At 36.8% G+C, this 21,180-nt stretch overlaps 1 protein-coding gene across 1 annotated transcript; it reads right to left on the bottom strand.

Annotated features, from left to right (window-relative positions):
• Positions 1-452: 452 nt before the first annotated feature.
• On the bottom strand, positions 453-19,267 carry txndc5 (thioredoxin domain containing 5). The gene is made up of 10 exons (XM_051686852.1): positions 19,007-19,267; positions 16,875-17,027; positions 16,612-16,717; positions 16,417-16,513; positions 9,818-9,933; positions 9,596-9,682; positions 7,337-7,486; positions 4,522-4,604; positions 4,192-4,321; positions 453-2,213 (listed from the first exon to the last, which is right to left on the bottom strand). The coding sequence occupies exons 1-10, from the start codon at positions 19,192-19,194 to the stop codon at positions 2,076-2,078; spliced, it is 1,248 nt and encodes a 415-aa protein (XP_051542812.1). The 5' UTR covers positions 19,195-19,267; the 3' UTR covers positions 453-2,075.
• Between the last annotated feature and the right edge of the window lie 1,913 nt (positions 19,268-21,180).

Genomic DNA, 21,180 nt, shown 5'->3' with positions numbered 1-21,180 from the left:
GAGAGGTTGAGAAGGAGCAAAGCTGCTAGATACAATAAATGTAAAGTAGTATTTACCTGTTTTTTCTTCTTTTTGTATTTTAAGAATCATAAAATTCAATTTACAAATGTATGTTCTTTCAAGATGGTGGACAATTGACTTCTCAAATGTTCTTATAACTTGACAAGAGCATGCAATAAGAAACATCGTCACTTCCATTTTCAAAACATTGTCCATTCCTTCACTGTCCTCAAAATTACTAAATGAATTAAAGCTGTTAATGAACCAGAATCGTTTACTTACAATTCCCATTCCTAATTCTATCCCATACCTCAGGTAAACTGCTGTTTACATGTCTCAGTCATGTTTAGACATCCGTGTGTAAATACTTGTACATTTTACAGCTTATTTATTGCACTTTTTATGAACCATATACCACAAAGACAAAGAATAACAGAAAAATTAAAAACATATATTTTTGGAAAAAAAGTAATTTTATTATGAAATTTGTTACAATGTGCCTTTTTTTTTTGTACAAACCCCACCGGGCAGTGTGTGTACCCCTCTCACAGAGACAGAAATACATTTTCTTTTTTTCTTTTTTCACTGGGGTCGGCTAAGTAAAGAGTTCAGTGAATATGTGTGGTTTGTCTGATTGCTTTTCCCTTCCTTCACTTTCAGATCCAGTAAAAGAGAAAAATAAACATCTCAGTGTGGGAACATTTGAAAGGAAAAATGCAAATTACATTTGTTCAAATCAATGAAACTATATGCAAGCACTATCTGTGTTTCTTTAGCTAGGATTACCAGGTGCCTGAATTTCACCATCAGAAAATGTTTTAGTCGGGTCAGAAGTAGTATTAAAATCACTAACTGCATGTGAAAGCTGTGAACACAGCATAAAGACAAAAATTAGAAAATAATGAGATTGTGGAATCATTTAAAGCAATTCTAATAAAAATAAAATGTATATGCTAAATGTATCACAGGCAAAATAAAGCCACATCAGCAGAATAAACCATTTTAAGAAACGGATTCTACGGTACCATAACTTTCTTTCACAAGCTCTCTATAACTGCAAAAATGTTAAGTAAACCATATTTCTGTACTGTAAATATGATATTTTCCACATTGCTGGGGGGTGAAAAACTTAATTTAAAATGCTGTTGCTATCCCATTCATATACCTTAAAAAGAACTAAAGGCTTTTGAGGAAGAGTAAACCTCTCTGAAATGTTAAGCAAATGGCCTACCTGCTGAAAAAAAAAAAAAAAAAAAAAACAGCTTAAACCAGACTGAAGTGGTTTGGTGGTCTCAGCTGGCCACCAAGCTGGTTTGATGGTTTTAGAGGAGTTTTGGGCTTTTGTCAGTTGGTCAGGCTGAGACCACCTAAACCAGATGAAACCCAGCATAGCCAGGTTGGGAGACCAAACCATTTTAGTCTGGTTTATGCCATTTTTCCCCATTTGAACCAAGCTAATGAAAGGTACAACAAATTCAAAACCGTCTTTACAACAAATACGTTCGAAGTTTAAACGAATAGAGCACATATAGATAAAAAGTATGGTTTGAAATTGTGAATTGTACAGTATTTTACATTATAATGAAAAAAAAAAAAAAGACTGCAGGTTCATGTTGTTCTCTTTAAATAGTACATGGTCTCCCTGAGGTCACTTTTTCTTACTTAGTAAGATATTAAGAACAAAGTAAGCTGAAATTCCTCATATAATTTACATGTACAAAATCTGCACCATCACCGATTTAATAATCTGAAATTTTGTGACATTTTCTTTAAACCAAACTTAATTTTTTCTTCAAAAGGAGGAAGGATTAATCTAAAGTACAAATACTAGTAATGTGGTTGTCAGTTACTATTGATTATCAACTGGTTCATGATCTGACAAGTTGCGCTGAAATCATCATGTACATTTGTTTTTCATTATGTGATAAGAAGAATGGATTGTCTTCACCTGAGCAGATATGAGACAAATGAAAAACAAACAAACAAAAAAACAAACAATAGCAGTCCATTTGACAGTATGTTATATGGAGACTGATGTGTGTAGGTCTGTGGTGAGATGGAGAATGAGGGTGGAGCTACAGCTCATCTTTGGCCTGCTCATCTCTGGCCTGCTTCATCACAAAACTGTGCAGGCTCTCTAAGTCCCGCCCACCATTATGCTCCTCCCCCTGCTGCCCCACCCGAAACATCAGGAGTGTTGGGTATCCACGCACCTACAAAAGACAATTCAATATTTACATTAGGGCTGTCGATTTAACATGTTAATTAAGTGTGAAAATTTTAATAAAAAAATTATTAATCAATCATGCCTTCTGACCTGTACATAACTTATGTATCAAAAGTACATATTTTTCTACCATCGAAACAATTCAAGCTTAAAGTACATGTAACTTCATGTTTTTATGAACCGCGTCAGCAGGGGGCAGTCAGCACGACCTAAATCTAGCAAGCAATGCAGCCACAGAAAGACAGCCGTTCACACAGGACGCATACAATACAGCTGGATGAAGCACAACGCAATGCAGCGATCTCCAGACGCGATTCTCAAAGTTACAATTATATTCAGCTTGACATAGCATCCTGAAAACATGGTGTTTATGACACTGAAAACCAGTGAGACGCTCCAAAAGTGTCCATATGACTCGTATGTACATAGTAGGGGTAAATAAATTCTCTATGATCATGGTGCTGTTTTTTAATAAATTAAAAAATAAATTAATTCCCTGATGAAAAAGATTAATTTAATTTTAAAAAATTACACGTTAGGCTTAATATACCAATACAGTGATTGACAGATATAGGAATCTATAATTGTGCAGAGATCCACACAAACAGGTTTTCTCTCGGAGAAGTCTAGTCTCTTTAATTCTTTATGTTCAGTCCTTTAATAAACCGCTGTTACAGCCATCAAAGCACTGCTTCACTGTCGGATGTTTAAATCCTCTGCTGTGATCAATGTTCCTGTTACTATGCATAATCCACAGGTTTCTTTGTGAGGTGTTGTGGAGAGCATTTGTCAAGAGTCATTCTGCAGATTCTGTCTAACACTGTTTTAATACAGTACATAGTTGCAGTAAAAAATGCTCATCAAACTGTTGAATGTAGAGCTGTCACGATTATGAAATTTGGCTGATGATTAATTGACAAACAATTGCGATTATGACGTCTGTTTTAGGGCTTGTCACGGTATAATGGTTAACTGTCATACAAACTGTCATACTTCTGTCATATAGCTGTATGTGTGCTTCATAAACCTTCAGAAGCTTCATAAGGTATTTATACATTTTACAGGTTTTAAAAACTTAGGAATGACATCAAAAATAATATTTTAAATATCAATTTTTCAAAATACTTAAAATATCTGGCTCTCTTTTTGGTCAACTTTAGTTTTGGTCCATTTTGCATTCACACGGTTGTTGGAACCCAGCCTACCTGAATATATTACAGTGTGCATGATAAATGAGTGCACCCCCTCTGAACATAAAGATATATTTCTATTTCTAAATGATTACTATTACAATTCAAGCGAAGATGACAAAATTGAACTGTATTAAACATATACTTCATAACACAATTGGAAGATATGTTATCAATATCTGTAAAATAATTAAATTAGGCAGCTTCAGTAAAGTGTTGCAAAAATGAGTACACCCTTGAATAAATTCAAATTGTGTACAATATTTTAATACTTAGAAAGTCCTCCATAACTTTTAAATACGGCTTCGACTCTTGATGACATCAAGTGTTCAAGTTCATGGCATACTGTCATGCATATCCTGTTCCACTTCTGGAGGATGACCTCCTTGAGTACTCTGTTTAATGGGGAGTGATGCTGGACTTGCACCCCACAGGTGCTCAAATAGAGTTAAGGTTGGGTGACACACTATCTTGTTTATCCATATGGCTTTGGAATAATTTTTAGGGTCACTGACATGGTAAAAAGAGTGCCTGACAGCCCTAATTTACATGCGTTTCCATCTCTCAGATTGTAGTAGCTTACTACGTAGCCAGTAGACAGTGAGGCAGCTCATTATGTTTCGAAATACAGCTAAAGAATGTCCACATTTCAGAAAATTACTCTTTAACACTTATATTATGTTGACCCCAATCCCTCAAACATCTACAATACTGAGTTGCTCCCATAGTTGCCCATCAGCACACAGCATGAGAAATGTTCAGTGTCAGACTCACAGAGAATCTGTTGCAGAGCGTCCTCTCCACAGTGCAGTCCACTTTAGCGATTTTCACGTCAGTCAGACCTGGAAACTCTTTCTTGGACAGATCATCCCATGTAGGGGCCAGATTCTTACAGTGACCGCACCTTTCACACACACAAACATCACGTGAGTCACACAATGGCACAGGAACAGCTCAGCCAATCAGGGACTGTCAGCTCTTTTGATCAGACACTGAGGAAGCACCTAAAATGATCAGAGGAACACATGGTGGAGTAGACTCCTGTATGTGTGAGGCCAACAAAATCACAGTTCAAATGTAAAAACAGACCATCCCAACACTTACCAGGGGGCATAAAACTTGATGAAGCTGAAACCTTTGGCTACAGTCTCATCAAAGTTGGTCTCGGTCAGCACCAGAACACTGGACTGAGAAGAACATGAAAAACGTTGTTTTAGAGGCAATACATTTCCTACACATTAAACACTAAAATAATGTATTCCATGTTAACTACTCCATGGTAATTAGTCAAATGTGTAGCAAAATACAGGTGTTGCGCAGCTGGACAGCTCACAGAATCAACCCTTGAGAATTAGTTTCCTTAATTGGAACACAAAATCTGAACATTTTTTAAGAGCATGGTCATCACCAGTATATCTCTCTTTTTGTTTTTTAAATAATCCTTTAATTATTAAACGGTTCTAATCTGTTTCCAAAAAAAATAAAAATAAATAAAAGAACTATTAAAGGGGTTACTGTATATCGAATGTTGACCGCACCTTACTGGAGGTAAAATCACCGTTACTAACAGCTTCGAGAGGCTCATTGCTTTAGTAAACACCATCTTCACATTTGAAATGGGTAACAGTGCTTTGCTGTGCTCACACGCAGGTTGCGGGTTTGCTGTCGAGACATATAGAGATCTTAACTGCGACATCTTTCAATAACAGTCTCTTTTCAAAGCCTGAATTACATTGTGAGATTTGTAAAACAATTCGAGCCGACATGTGAAGCTCAAACTGTAAAAGATCAGAATAACCTTCAGCAGTCTCTAACACTGTGATTCTTCAGAAGGATCTGCAGAGCGGCAGGTGCTACACACAGCCAGAAACAGCACAAGCTTTGACACACTTTACCCCGTTTAACTCTTATTTTTGCAATATTAGTCACCATGATGTGGCAGGCCATGTTTCTGCAAAGGTTATTATAGTTTTGAATTAATTCAGTTTTCTACTTTATTTTCAATTATTCCTTGCAATTTAGTATAGTATTAGCTAATTTTCACTCGGTGACTATTAGTTTCAGTTTTCATTTTTCAGTATCTTAGTTTTTATTTCAATTTTAGTATTTTAGAGCTAGCAAAGTTGATATGTTAACTGATATCATTTAAATCATGTTTAAGGACATTACATTCCTCATGATTGGCTAGTATTACCACAATCTAGTGACCTTGTTTAATGAAGGTGGGTTATAAAGGTCCCAAATTGTAAATAATAATATTGTGTATAAAAAACTAAATAATTCATGCTCATTTTTATTTTAGTTAGCTAAAGACTCATGAAAAAATATTTTAGTTTAGTGTCAGTTTTTTCTTTTTCAACTTTGTTAGTTTTTAAATTTCAGTTAAAAAATGTTTTCGTTAACACTGTTCCGAACAACGAAAAGACATGATTGACGAGTAAATGTGGACAGTCATGTGTGAAAGTTTTGAGGATCTGATGTCATAAAAACTTACACCACATCCACAATAATACGTTTTAATTTGAAATCTCGCTTTCAGTTTCCTAACGTCATCATTCTACGAAGTCTACGGTCTTGGAATGCATTTTCGAAACTAAATTTCTGGTGAAAAAGCATTGATTGTGCATTATTTACGCCTTTCCTCCACACTAGAATGCCGTTTTTCTTCACCAAAAACAGAATTTTGAAAACGCTCTCCAATACCACATACTTTGGACAACGATGAGGTTAGGAAACTGTAAATGGCATTTTCAAACAAAAACGTAATTGTGTGGATGTGGGCTTAGTTTTAATAATATACCTATTTTTGGATTGAGGAGTAAGTCCTTTGGAGTTCTGAAAGTTAGTTTATTTTCATAGTACAAAGAACTCAAAGATCAAGGAAAATGAGATTCTTCATGACCCCAGGAAACATTTAGCTGTCAAACAATTCCAGAGTGGCAGACTCCCTTCGTATAAGACAAGCTAAAATAAAATAAAGCTCTTTAAGCTCCCTAGCCACCGATCCCACTCCAACCCACCAAACCGCATACACATGTGCATCAGCAGGAGGAAATAGCTGCTCTGCTCATAATTATGACCTCGGTTTAGAGATAAAGATTCTGCTGCTCGCCGTTCAAACTAGAGGTCTGCGCAGTTCTGTTTTTTCCATCCTGTTCCCGCAAGTTTCTATCCCACACCCGAACGCTCCCGCTGAATTTTACTCCACGTTCACCCGCTCTCTGCCTGCAGTGATTCTGCAGCTGCTCACATTCCGCATCCACGCGTTTGTTTTCCACATCAAGCAAAAGCCATACAAATAGACAAGAGTTCACAAAGAATGTTTTATTTTCTGTTATCGCTTTTATCGGATGACGCGTGACATGATGCCCATCTGACTTGCCTGATGTTGATTTCTTAACACTTAAATTGACAATATTCTTAGTCCAAGTTTCACATCCTTTGATGTCACAGTGTGTCCACGCTTTGCTCTGCAATTTTTCTAAAGGCTCTTTGACTTGCATAGCCTGCTCTAAATATTGGATAATTTGAAGCACATGCTATATGCACATTTTTACGTTGTATTTTCTGTATATTTTTTATCAAAAATTAATTAGTTGTGAAATAAAACCATTTTTATTTTATTTTTTTGCATTAATTGAGAAAATAATAATAATAATAATAAAATAAAAAAAATATCCACATCGGTTTTTACGGGCTATTCTCTGACCACCCACTCCCGTCAACATTTCATGGAAGTACCGTCTTCTCCCACTTTCAAATCGTAAATTTAATCCTGCGTCGCAAGAAATCTAATTGGGTCCTCTAGTTCAAACATGTGCCTGCGCACACACCAACTAATCCATTCCTTATATTGTGCCAGACAGTGAAACACTAAGTAAACCCGTATTGTGCACAAACTCTTGTTTGTCAGACACACCTCTTGTTTGTCGGGCTCAACACTGGGTGGGATGTCATTAGCGTTGTCCTCCTCTTCTGCTGGTTCATCTTTAGATACTGAAGCTTTCACAATATTATCCACAAACTCTTTAAATGAGTCCAGATCACGCTTGCCTCTGTACTGATCCACCTGGAAAACACAGAATATTGTGCACAGATTATTATTACTGTTAGAGGTGTATATATATCTTTTGACAATTATTTGATTCAGATTATTTACTAAATGCGATGCATCATGAAATCTGAAACTGTCATGTTTCAGTTTTACTAAGAGATAGATAATCGGTTTGTCTGATATCTTTTCCAGATATTTACACTTTTTCATCAGTTATCAGTTCATCTAAAAGTGGCACCCAACACCACCATTGCACCTTGTCCTAACCAGACGTGATGCAATAAGATTCCAGTGACACACAATCTGTCTGTCCACACCAGGTGCGATGCGACACCGCTATATTACTACACTAAAATGAGGACAACTGACAATAAAATGTAGAAAACAGAGCATTCACAGATGAAACAGTCTGCTTATTGAACACAACTCATTTTCTCACTGAAGCGCCATATGGGCTTTCGTTGTCTATGGCAAACCCCAAGGGGATAAATACACAATCACACACATACACAGGGCAAAATTACTTTATGAATCATATCCTTATTTAGTCTGGTATGATTGTTTTTGTTCACGCGGTACTCCTGTTGTTATTTCGCCGATCTCCACATCACAGGGAAGCGGAGAGAAAGTTAGAGTGAGCCTGTTTGTCTCCTCACTACCATTGAGCCAGTGTGTGTGTGTGTGTGTGTGTGTGTGTGTGTGTGTGTGTGTGTGTGTGTGTGTGACAGAGCTCCGGCTGAAGTGAGCGAGACCTCTAGTACAACATTCGGTAGGTGTATGACACCCTCGGCCAAAACCATGTTGTTGTGAACTGGCTAGTGTGATTCCGACTTTAATATACTGTAATAAGAATAATTTTAGACCCATCTGTTGGCCACTGGCTGGTGTGACGTCGCAGAAATAGAAACCACTCCAAAAATAGAAAGCCCTGTCGCGTGTCGTGGCTGGTTAGGACAAAAACTCTGTTTAACATGGAAAAATACCTTTTATTGCATGTCGCCGCATCGCGTCTGGTTAGGACACGGTGTTACACCAAAGTGTTTTTACGGAGCCCCTTAGGAGGGAATTTATTTTCTGAAATATTTTTGCATTCCCTAGATTTATAGCTTTGATAGCTTTATATATCCCAACAGAATCCCCAGTTCAGCTATGGTATTTGTAATAAGACCATAGTAACAAAAACCTTTGCCATGGTTTTATTACAGTAACCATATTTTAACCATGATTTGTTGTAAAACAATAGTAATGCAAGAAAACCCAAAATATGTTAATATAATCATTGTGCAAAAACATGGTCACTACAGTCATGGTTAACTTATTTTTACTATACTGAAACCATGGTTAATTTTCATAAGGGAATTTTTACATTTTTAAATGGTGTTACTATAGTAAAACTGTAGCTACCATGTTTTTGGCAGAATAATTATATTAACATTGTTTTGGTTTCCCTGTATTACTATAGTTTTACTACAAAATCATGGTTAAAATATGGTTTCTGTAGTAAAATCATGGTTAATTTTCATAAGAGATGAATAAAGTTATCACTAGGGAACGTAGAACTTTTTGTAAGGGACCGCAAAACTATTTCAGAAACTAAATTCCCTCCTCTAAGGGACTCTGCAGTGTTTACATGTAAAAGTATCTTAGAATTTTAATGTGTTGTTTGTATAAAATATTAGAATTTGTATTATTAGATACAATATAGGTTTTGTAAAGCAGGCCATTCACATTCAGAGATTAGTGATGAATGGTATAGTTATTGTGTCAAAATGCTGACAACAAAACAATAATTAAAATTAAGTTATGCATATTGGTTATTGGACACTGAAACATCAAAATATCTGGGATCAGTTGTATGTATAAGTTTTACATCTGGTGTGATAAAATTTGTTTGTTTATTTGAGAAATATATGCATAATACAATGATTTTTTGTTTTGTTTTTTAAATAATCCTAATTGCCTATTAAAGGTAAATCGAGCAATTTCTGCACCACTTTCAAATGGGAAATTATGCTGTATTGAGTTACTGTCTTTTCATATAGTTCTACAACTATAAACATGAAAATTTGCCTACAAGAAATGACGACATACACTATAAAGGATATCAGGTAAAGACGCTCTTACCTTCTCTCCATCAGTGAAGAACAGTAGTGTAGGGTAACCGCGCACCTGATTATCTGAACACACCTCATAATGCTGCGTACAATCCACCTTAAACAATCAACCAATCACAAAAAAGAAGTCCATTTACATATAGCACAGAAAATGATCAAATGTACCAAATCAACCATAACATCAGATAAAGGATTCAACTATCAACTATTGAAATGATGCTCTCTTTCTCACTTTGCTGATCTTGATGGTGTCTGAGTGTTCAAAGCTGGTGGCGAGCTGCTCCCATGTAGAAGCCATGGCTTTGCAGTGACCACACCATGGTGCATAGAACTTCACAAAATGAGAACCTGCAGAGGACAAATACTGTTAAAACCACAGTAAGGTGACCCGTGAGGGACAAGACAACCAGCGTAGCATGATAAACTGGCAAATGTGTACTTGAAATGCATTTAGTTGCATTGACCAGACTCTATGTGTAAAGAGGAACACAATGGTAATAAATCAATAAATCTGCAGTTAACCTTTCAACTCTGGTGCATTTTTGGGCTGCCACCTGCAATTTTTCACACCCGAATTTAAAAGCACACCATTTACACATACTGTGGACTAATTGCAAAAGTCTCATTTTTCAGAACCAAGACTCCAATTATATTGTATATGTTTACAATCTTATGATGAACAGAAAGTTAAACTTTTTTTTTTTGTCCCAACTTTGTAAGTATGTAATTCTGGTTCTGTTTACTCTTATGTCCCTGCAAAGTGTTACTTCGTACTGCTACTACTTTGCACGTACTAGGACAATTTTTTTCTCTCTATCACATTCAATCATAATTTGCAGATCTGAAATGTGGCTGGTGCTCTAACACATCTCAGCCGTCACAGATTTGCTTGTCCAAAGACATTCAGTCTAATTTTCAGTTCATGCACCACCCCCATTGTTTCATCGAATATCTCGGCCTCTGAGTGGACTAGAAGCTCAATCATTAGATGTCATTAGAAAGCTGAGATGTAACATATTAGCATCAATGGTTGAAAACATATTTATCCGATGATTTGTTTAGCATGATTTTCCTGCTGGACGGCATATTTTGATCTGGACATTTAAAATATAACATTGGGTTATTCACAGAAGCAAGCTCACAGAAAAGTAAAAAATGGCTCATTTTGTAGAAAACTGCTTAAGAGCAGGTATAAAGCTTGTGGCTACTTGGGGCTTACAGCAGCAGTGACCGGTGCATTAAAGACATGTTTGTATTTGATATCTTACAGAAATCATATTTCACTTTGTGTTTGTTTTTTGGAAATCTTTTAAACTGTGGTATTAGGGCAACAAAATATTCCTGAGCAAGAGAGCTTTCATTTGATATATGACTTGTCTATTTAAGTGATATGCGAAAGACGTTTCTATTCACATTAATATTTCTCCCACGTTACTTCTAGGTGCCACTTATTTGCGACATGGATGTTTTCAGGCCTTATTTTGTTATTTTATGTAACGTAAATGCAAAAGTGATGGTGTTTTATGAAAAGTTTAGATTCTTTTAAATGATACCACATGTGCCTGACTTATGTATCCGGGGACTTTAACTTACAGTACTTTTCATAGGAGGTTGAAAAAAGTGAAAATATGATTTTTCATATATCAACTGAAACACGTAATTCATTTAGCATCAACACAAATGGCAACATCTTCACAGGAAGGTTTTGAACATGAGGTTGAGTGTGATGTAAACATTTACATCTGCTTCAACATTTGAGAGTGGGACCCATAAGCATCTCTGTTAAAGCCAGTGCGTGTCATTTTCTGCCACTGCTCCAAACACCAATCATTATTTTTTGACTAACAGATGACACATGTAACATACAGAGTGATTGAGTCTAGAGTCAAGTGCTGAATCTGTCATGTTACTTCAACCGAGACCATAATTCTAGCCCAAACAAATGTTAAGTTAACAAAATGGGAATAATGGTTAGTTGGTTAATGGTTGGTTATAGCCATGTAATAAGTGGTATAACATACAGTCAAGCTGGTTATCGCACAATAAACCCATTCAGGGTGATACAAGAGTCCTCCGCTTTGTGTTGGGGTCCTGATCACCCTGTCAGGGTTTATTGTGCGATAACAACCGGCTGACTGTACATTATACCTTACATATATATTTTAATATGTCAGGTGACATGTCACTCGCTCTCCACAACATACTTGTTTCTTGCAAAAAATCTAACAAAAACAAAACAATGGTGCCTAGCACTTCAGTTGTTCATAAAAATAAAATAGGTTGTCTATGTCTAGTGAAAAAAAAATGTGGCAATGAATGTGAATTTTCACTTCAATTTTTGACATTTCAGGTGATTCATTTGTAACTTCCCAGCTGCGTAATTTTTCAAGGTGTAAATAAATTTTTGAAGATAATTTGCATCTCTTTTATATTATATAATATAAAGTGTGCATCAACTATAAACACATAAAAACAACAGGAGGTGGATCTCAAAACTTTAGCTCGTGTAATATCACAATACAGTAGCCTGTTTAATAAGATTCTCTACTGCCAATTACAAAATGTAATTTTTTAAATTATTATCATCATTACCATGAAGTGCATAGGCCGGACAATATGCAACATTTTTAAAGGCCAATGTACACTTTGCGTGTCCGCGTTGCTAATCATTCCGCGCACAGTGTGCGTGACGTAAATTTCGTCATAATCCAATGACCACGGCAGATTTTCTCGACTCGCGGACGCGGTCATCGTCTATGCGTATCGTCAGCGCATACGCCGGCCATTGACTCTACCACAAAGAAGTTGTAGTGGGCATGCGTCAAACACGTTCATATTCGCTCGCGAGTAGGGCTGCATGTAACGCTGACATATCAACTTACATAAAAGACCTTACAAAAACTCCTGAAATAATGTAATTTAATGAGTATAATAAAGTATTAGATCTTTAGTATGTTGTGGATTATATAGTGGGACATAATTTTCCATTTTTTAGAGACTTCTTGATTTTGCGCATTGTTTAACGCGTTCAAGAGATAAATAAACAGATCGCACACCACAAATAGGCAGATCAACTACACCTCCATTCGTTCCCGACTGAAGTTACAATTCCTAAATTCCTTCACATACTAACGCACAGGAGCGATAGCATGTCAACAAACAACATTAAAAGAAAGGGCTCACACCCGTTTATGCACTCTATCTAGAACTCAAGCTCCGTTGTGCATTTCCTGCCTTCATAGATTCACAGATTTAAGTTATAATATTATATTAGTGTTTTTGATATGGATGATCAAGCCCATATATATATATATATATATATATATATATATATATATATATATATATATATATATACACACACACACATACACACACACATACATAAAAACATATATAAACATGAGCAAAGAAGGCTGTGAAAAAAAATCTGCATTTGTTTATCCTTTTGATCTTTCATAAAAAACAAATCACAAAAATCTAACCTTTAATTGAAGTAAAACAATTGAAACAGGGGAAATATCTCATTATTAAATAAATATTTTTATCCAAAATGCATTGGCCATAATTATTGGCACCCTTTTATTCAATACTTTTTGCAACCTCTCTTTGCCAAGATAACAGAGTCTTCTCTTATAATGCCTAATGTGGTTGGAGAACACCTGGCAAGGGATCTGAGACCATTCCTCCATACAGAATCTTTACAGATCCTTCAAATTCAGAGGTCCATGTTGGTGGACTCTCCTCTTAAGTTCACCCCAAACATTTTCAGTGGGGTTCAGGGGACTGGGATGGCCATGGCAGAACCTTGATTTTGTGGTCAGTGAACCATTTTTGTGTTGATTTTGATGTTTGTTTTGGATCAGTGTCCTGCTGGAAGATCCAACCAGGGCCCATTGTAAGCTTTCTGGCAGAGGCAGCCAGGTGTTTACTTTTTATCTGTTGGTATTTGATAGAGTCTGTGATGTCATGTATCCGAACAAGATGTACAGGACCTCTGGCAGAAAAAACAGCACCACAACATTAAAGATCCAGCACCACATTTAACCGTGGGCATTGGGTACTTCATCTCTGTGTGCACCAAACCCATCTCTGGTGTTTGCTGCCAAAAAGCTCTTTTTTTGTTTCAACTGACCATAGTACCTGGTCGCAAGTTCCAGTAGTGTCTGGCACATGAAGACACTTGAGTTTGTTGTTGGATGAGAGCAGAGGGTTTTTTCTTGAAACCCCCCCAAACAACTTGTGGTGATATAGGTGATGTCTGATATTTGTTTTGAGACTTTCTGACCCCAAGACACAACAAATTTCTGTAATTCTCCAGCTGTGATCCTTGGAGATTCTTTTGTCACTCTAACAATCCTCCTCACCATACTTGGAGACAATACAGACACGTGTCCTTTTCCAGGCCGATTCTTAAGCTCTCCAATTGATTCAAACTTGTTAATTATTGCCCTGATGGTGGAAATGGTCATAGCTTTGGCTATTTTCTTATATCCACTTCCCATTTTTATGAAGCTCAACAACCTTTTGCCGCACATCAGAACTATATTCTTTAGTCTGACCCACTGTGATTGATGATTAAGGGAATTTGGCCTGTGTGTTACCTCATATTTACACCCCTGTGAAACAGGAAGTCATGGCTGAACAATTTCATGTTCCTAGTCACCCAGGTGCACTACAAATGTAAAATATGAATGGGAATATACTTCAGATATAATTTCTAGGGGTGCAACATGTTTTGGAGAAAACTATTTATTTAATAATGAGATATTTCCCGTTTCACTTGTTTTACTTCAATTAAAGGTTAGATTTTTGTGATTCTTTTTAATGAAAGATCAAAAGGATAAACAATGCAGATTTTTTTCACAGCCTTCTTTGCTCATATTTACCAAGGGTGCCAATATATTTGGCGACCACTGTATATATATATATATATATAAAACGCATCTGAAAATAGGTTAGGCTATTAAAAAAGCTCTTCCATTTACCGGGGCTCACGCACGGGACAATCCTCACAATACTCTTTCTGCAAGTTCAGCTGTTCAAGCTCCGTTGTGCGTTCGCTTCATTGCAGATGAAAGTTATAACACGACATTTATTCTGTTGATGGCTTATTTATCTCAAATATATACTGTATATACGATGCGTCTGAAAATAAATAAAAGCGCTTCCACTGAGAATAGCGCTTTCATCTCTCTACAAGCAGCTTAGATGAAAAAAAATCCTCACACACTAACGACTGGATCATTTGAATAAACAAGGTTTTATTCAACAAGATTTTTCTTCTAAAACATTGTCAGTGCATTGGTAATAACTTTATATTAAGATCTTAATATTTATTTCTCGACAAATTTCCATCAACAGTGTTTGAATTAAAATAGCTAAAATTATCATCATAATCCCATTTTTGTAAACAGAATAAAATAACTCAAACGTTGTGTGTAATTTAGCTGACGAGATTAACACCGCGTTCTGGATGTGCAGCTGGAAACATCATGACTCGCAAAACATTAAAAGCATCTGACAATTGAAAAGCTTCCAGCAAAGGTAGGACTGAACTATTTCATTATTGTCCAGCTGTTAAGTGATATTTAGTCGTTTTGAATATTGAAGTTTAACAATATTAACAGAATCTGACATCTGGAATAGTTTTAGTGCTTGATGTGTACATGTTACAGACATAAGATTGTCTTTATAGTCTAAAAACAGACAGAAATGTAAAACCAATGCAAAAAATTGTGTTGCCTTTTTATTTTGGGGGGGGGGGTATTTTGTGATATTTTACAAAAGACCTTCATTTTTATTTCATATTAATAATTATTTAATGTACATTTTAAAGACTGATACGCAATTAATGCATAATTTGCACACACTCCCTTAACCACCGTCGGTGACTGGCCCTTAACCAGCACAGTGGTAAAAAATTGCCATCGGACAGCCCTACAGAAAAGTATACTTAGAAAGGCAATACAGTCGACCAGGCGTGAGCCAATCCGGAACGCTCAAAAACGAAGTATACCTGGGCCTGAAAGGAGTCATGACATGAGGAGTAACATTTCCCTTGATCTTTTGACATATGAGAGGTCATTGTACTATAAAAACATACTGTAAGATTCAGAACACAAAACTTCCTCCTCACAGCGAAAAAGAGCATTTGTTGAAACCGGGCTACCAAAATGACTCGTTCTCTACTTCCTCCACATTGTGATGTCACACTGTAGTAGACAATTGCATCTGACCGCCTCCACAACAACACATCAACGCCTACTTTACCTTATCACTTCTGTAGCCCCGCCCAGTAGCGGTGAGCAGTGAGATGGCAAGTAGAGAGCAGGACTGTGTTTCCCAAAAGCATTGCAAGCTTAAGTTGATCGTAGAGACCACTGGCACCAATCATAACAGTGGCCGTTTACTGTCAAGTCTTAAAAGAGAAGCAGCACCAAAACAAACTGTTTCAAACACTGAATACACAAATATTGTAGCAGTATTAGCCATGTTACCATGTGCCCATGAATTCTGAGTTTGATTGGACGGCACAGCCTTTGACAACAACAAAAGATATGAGACGTTTTTTTTTAACACTCCTTTTTAAAAGTTGATAAACTTGTTTACTGTGCTATTCTAACTATCTATGATGGCTTAATTGCATTTTGTTATTTGCATTGGGTTTTTCTTTTAACTGTTGTGTGAGACCTTATCAGAACACCTGCAACCCACCAGTTGAGAACCGCAGGATTAAGGTATTGTGACAGCTGTACTGGTTTGTACACAACACTTGTTTTATAGTGGTGTATAGAGATTGTATAGGCTGGTTGTGTTCTAGTACTGTACCTTTAGAGATGTGTGATTTGAAGTTAGTGGCTGTGAGTTCATACAGGCCCTGTTTGGGTTCAGGGACTTTGGGTGGCTCAGGCTCACTCTGAGGCTCCTGAAGAAGAATGGGGGGAAAACAGAGAAAGAGAATAAGGGAATATGTAAGAATAAGTCACCCAGAAAACTTATTTCTGTAGATTTTTGTGATCGCACCTCAGGCTCCTCTTGCAGGATTTTCAGCATCCAGGTCTCCAGTGACTGCAGGTCTCTTGGGCCCTGATACTTCACCGCCTCCTGCTCCGGCTTATACAGCTTCAGACTACAACACACAACCAAGGTTACAATAAGTTAAAAGGAAAGCCCAGACACTTTACGTAACATTACAGTCAGTCAATGAGTAATCACTGTGCACTTTCGACTTTTACTTGATAGCACAATCTGATTGTGCAGGAGTAAAAAGCAGTGTAAATACTTACGTGGGGTATCCGCGGATGCCGTGTTCACTGGAGCAGAACTTTGTGTCTTTGGTGCAGTCGACTTTCACAACATACGCTGGAGGAGACTCCATACTGTTGTATTTCTCGGCCAGCTCATTCCATGTGCCCTGGAGCCTCTGACAGTGACCACACCTGCACAGGACAAACACATTGATACACTTCTTTACACTACTATTTTCACTTGAACATTATTCATTATTCACTACCAAGACATACACTATACCTAACTTCCGAACCAAAGTCCTAACGCAGCTAGAGTTTTGTTTGAAGCTCATTTACTGGACACATAAGATTGCTCTATAGGAATCTGCTTTAGTGAATTGCTGTCAACAATAAAGTTTAAATCATGTTCTAATGCATGAGAGCCCTTAAAAATATGTACTATGGATACATTGTACGGAGATGACATCAGATGGGAATTGGACAAATAAGGTTGTCCGAGGTGATAAAAATTAGAAAACTTTCAAAAATCTAGTTTAAAACACACGTTTCAAGTTTGCAGAAATGTAGTGTGTGTGCCCATGTTGTTTTCACAAATTTTAAAACATTTCTTGTATTTTATACATATATATATATATATATATATATTTTATTAACTTTAAAAATGTCAAGTGGTGTAACCATTAAGTAAAATATATTACAATACATTCCTTGAACCTTAAATACATGACAGGAGTGTAATAATTATTTTCAAAAAAGTTCTTTAAAATATATTTACATGGTAAAAAAAGAAAAAAAAAAATTGGGCTTCTTGCATGTTGGTTACACCACATGAATTTGATTTGGTGGACAAAAGCTATTCAAATATTAATCATATTTTAAAATAACATTGTTTCACTGCTTATTTTTTCAGAAATAAAAATAAATATATGCTTTTTTCAAGAATTTCAGCTGTTAATGAAATTTTTTATTTTAAATATAATTTACTCAACACGGAACACAAAGAATGATATTTTAATGGAGACATGTTATATCTGTCCATACAATGCAAGTGAATGGTGACCAAAACTCCAAAAAGGATTTAGGCGAAAGGCTGCATAAAGGTAATCCATAAGACTCCAGTGGGGTTATCCATGTTTTCTGAAGTGATATGATCAGTTTTGGGTTAGAAAAAAATCAATATATAACTCCTTTTTCACTGAACATCTTGTCATTGCAGTCACTCGGCATGATCATGATTTCAAGCTCAATTACACTTCTTCGCATGCGCAGAGGGCTAGATGCCGCTATAATAAGTGTAATCGAGCTTGAAATCATGATCGCCAAGGAGACTGCTGTAGATAAGTGAAGGAGTCATGTTTTGGTCTGTTCTCACCCAAAAACAATTGGATTGCTTCAGAAGACAACGATTAAAACCACTGGAGTCCTATGGATTACTTTTATGATGCCTTTATGCGATATTTGGACCTTCAGAGTTCTGGTCACCATTCACTTGCATTGTATGGGTCTACACAGCTGAAATATTCTTCTAAACATCTTTTTTTTGAGTTCTGCAGAAGAAATTAAGTCATCTGGGATGGCATAAGGTGAGTAAATGATGAGGATTTTAATTTTGGGGTGAACTATCCCTTTAAGGCCAGCAAACCAGTTTAGGCTGGTTTTGTTACTTTTAAGCACTTTTATTAGTGATGCATATTATTTGAAGATGGACGTTCTAGTTAAAGGAGAGCAAAAACCTGCATGTTACAGTACGTGCACTTCATTACTTCTGCTTTTAACAATATCACGAATGCACGCATGATCCAGAGAGGATGAAGAGGAAGTGAAGGGTTTATTATGGCTGTCCATGCTCTGCCACGTACACTAAACTCGTCACATATGCACCGGTGTAAAATCCATCGTTGTTATTGTAATCACTGTCTGATTTTCAGACATCAAACATTGCGCTTTGTGTCTTCAGCTGAGACTGCATGATGAACTTTACATACACTTTATCAGGAAACGGATTTTAATAGCGGAATGACTGGGCATGTCTCTATAATCACAGCTTCGTGGAGTTCAAAGTTATTTAAAACATCACAACAGCTCCTGCTCTAACACACAGACCTTTATTCCAATGCATTTACGGGTTCATAGTAAATGTATAGTGAATTAAAGCGTTTTGATTTTACCAGGGCGCGTAGAACATGACGAAGTGTGGAGCAGTGGACACGGCATCATTAAACATCTCCACGGTGTACGTGTGTTTGGCGTGCTCATTCTCCTCTGTGTCGTTATCGCAACAAATGCCCGCAAATAACAGCGACACATAAATAAAAGTTATTACAAACGGCGTCATGTTCATCAGTGAACAGGCCATGATCCAGCTCCTATGTAAATGAACGGGAGCGGTGACTTTAAATGGGTCTGTGAGAGTGTGTTTGCGCCGATCTCTAGAACATCCAGGAATCCGCTGCAGCAATCAGCAGCACATGCTTGATTCAGCACCGTATGTGTAGATCTGTTCACTGCGCAGGCGCGCTCATCAAAGCTTTATGCCAAAGCTGTGCATCCGGGGCACCGGTGTACCACACCGGGATCTGTACTGACGGCACGAGAGCACTGCAAGAAAAAAGGAAATGTTCGCCCAAAAATGAAAATTCTGTCAATAATTATTCACCCTCTTGTTGTTCTTAACCCATATGCTGTTTTTTTTTCCAACCCCAAACGGAGAGCTCGTGTCCATTAAATGACATTTCATTCAGCCTTTTCCAGAAAATTACCTGCAATTTTCAAATTAGAGGTCATGTATGAAAATCCCTTGTTCTGAAATACTGGTCTATTCTGCACTGTCTATTTCTCTGAATGAAGTTGTATCATTGCCATAAAAGTTTGAACCAAATCGTAAGATTTATGGGTTTGAGAACTCATGAGGTCAGGACACACTGATGTAAGATGGAGAAGATTCATTTAGTCTGTAGTCAAAAAAAAAAAAAAAAATCAGATTGGACAGATAGTGAAATTATTCCATTTAGTATGAGGATATAAAAGAAATCTTGTAGGGTATGATGCGCCACAACTCAAATGTGAGTGTGAAAGGGGCTATAGTGCCTACATCTGTCAAGCTCCAAAAAGCATCATAAGATTATCATAAAAGTAGTCCATATGACTAATGTGCAATATGACACGTCAACCGCAAATAAATGACCTATAAAAACATCAAATACACAAGCAGTGATGGGTTAGTTCCTCAAAAAGTAATCCACTACAAATGACTAATTCATTTATAAAATGGTTCAGAATTATTAATTACTTTGGAAAAAAAAAAAAATCAGATTACTAATTATTTTGCTTTTAAGTTGTGTTCTAAGACACTTTTCACAAAAAAGTTTTTCTTTTTTTCCGCTTAAATCTAAAATAGTGTATTTTCTCTTTGTTCCTCCTTGGTCACACATTTTTCTCTAACAATTACCCATGAGTGTCTATTCAGCAGTCACAGAAACATACAGAGACATACGAACATAATTCATGTTAATATTATAAATACATTCTACATAGTATTTGCGTAACCTGTGTACTTAAAAGTAATCAACTTAATTAAAAGTCAGTAACTGTAACCTGATTACAAGAATTTAAAATGTATTTCATTACACTATTTTTGACTAAATAGTAATTAGGTTACAGTAACTAATTACTTTTAAATCAGATTACACCTGATTAGCACCGTACACAAGTAGCTATATGCCGAAGATTTCATATAACACAATAAACACATTGCTGAAGATTGAAGATTTTTAGAAGAATATTTCAAATCTGTTGGTCCATACAATGCAAGTGAATGGTGACTGTAACACTTCCCTGGTAGCACAGGAATGAGGAAGCGGGAGACAGCACCATGCACAGTGGATATTTATTTTAGTTTCTCGCTTTTAAGCGATCTTTCCCAGACAACATTAACACACACACACATGCACAGGTCTGGGTCTCCCTCTCTCTGGCTTCTCGTCTCCCATTTATCTCCCCAACACCGCTCACTGAAACACAGAACAGCTGTTAGAGAAATTACACACAGTTGTGAGTCCTTACCATTCATTCCTCCTGGCCTCGTTCTTCATTCACAAAAAACTGGCGCTCGGCCACGCCCCGCTTCCACATACCTTCACCGCCTGACTCAGGCCGGGGAAACGTGGCCGGGGCCCCAAACAAACTGAAAGGAAGGGTGACAAATTGGTGTCAGCCAAACGGAGTGGAAAATTAAATTTCCTCTGGGACATGGGAGTCAAGGGAATTTGCCAATATCCCTTTGTCAAATCCAGTGCCGAATAAAGCGAGCTGCGCCCAACCAATCGAGCAGTTCGTCAATGCG

Source organism: Myxocyprinus asiaticus, chromosome 44 (genome assembly GCF_019703515.2).
Source record: "Myxocyprinus asiaticus isolate MX2 ecotype Aquarium Trade chromosome 44, UBuf_Myxa_2, whole genome shotgun sequence".
Lineage (NCBI taxonomy): Eukaryota > Metazoa > Chordata > Actinopteri > Cypriniformes > Catostomidae > Myxocyprinus > Myxocyprinus asiaticus.
The sequence above is the reverse complement of the archived record's forward strand: the minus strand, read 5'-3'. Positions and strand labels throughout refer to the sequence as shown.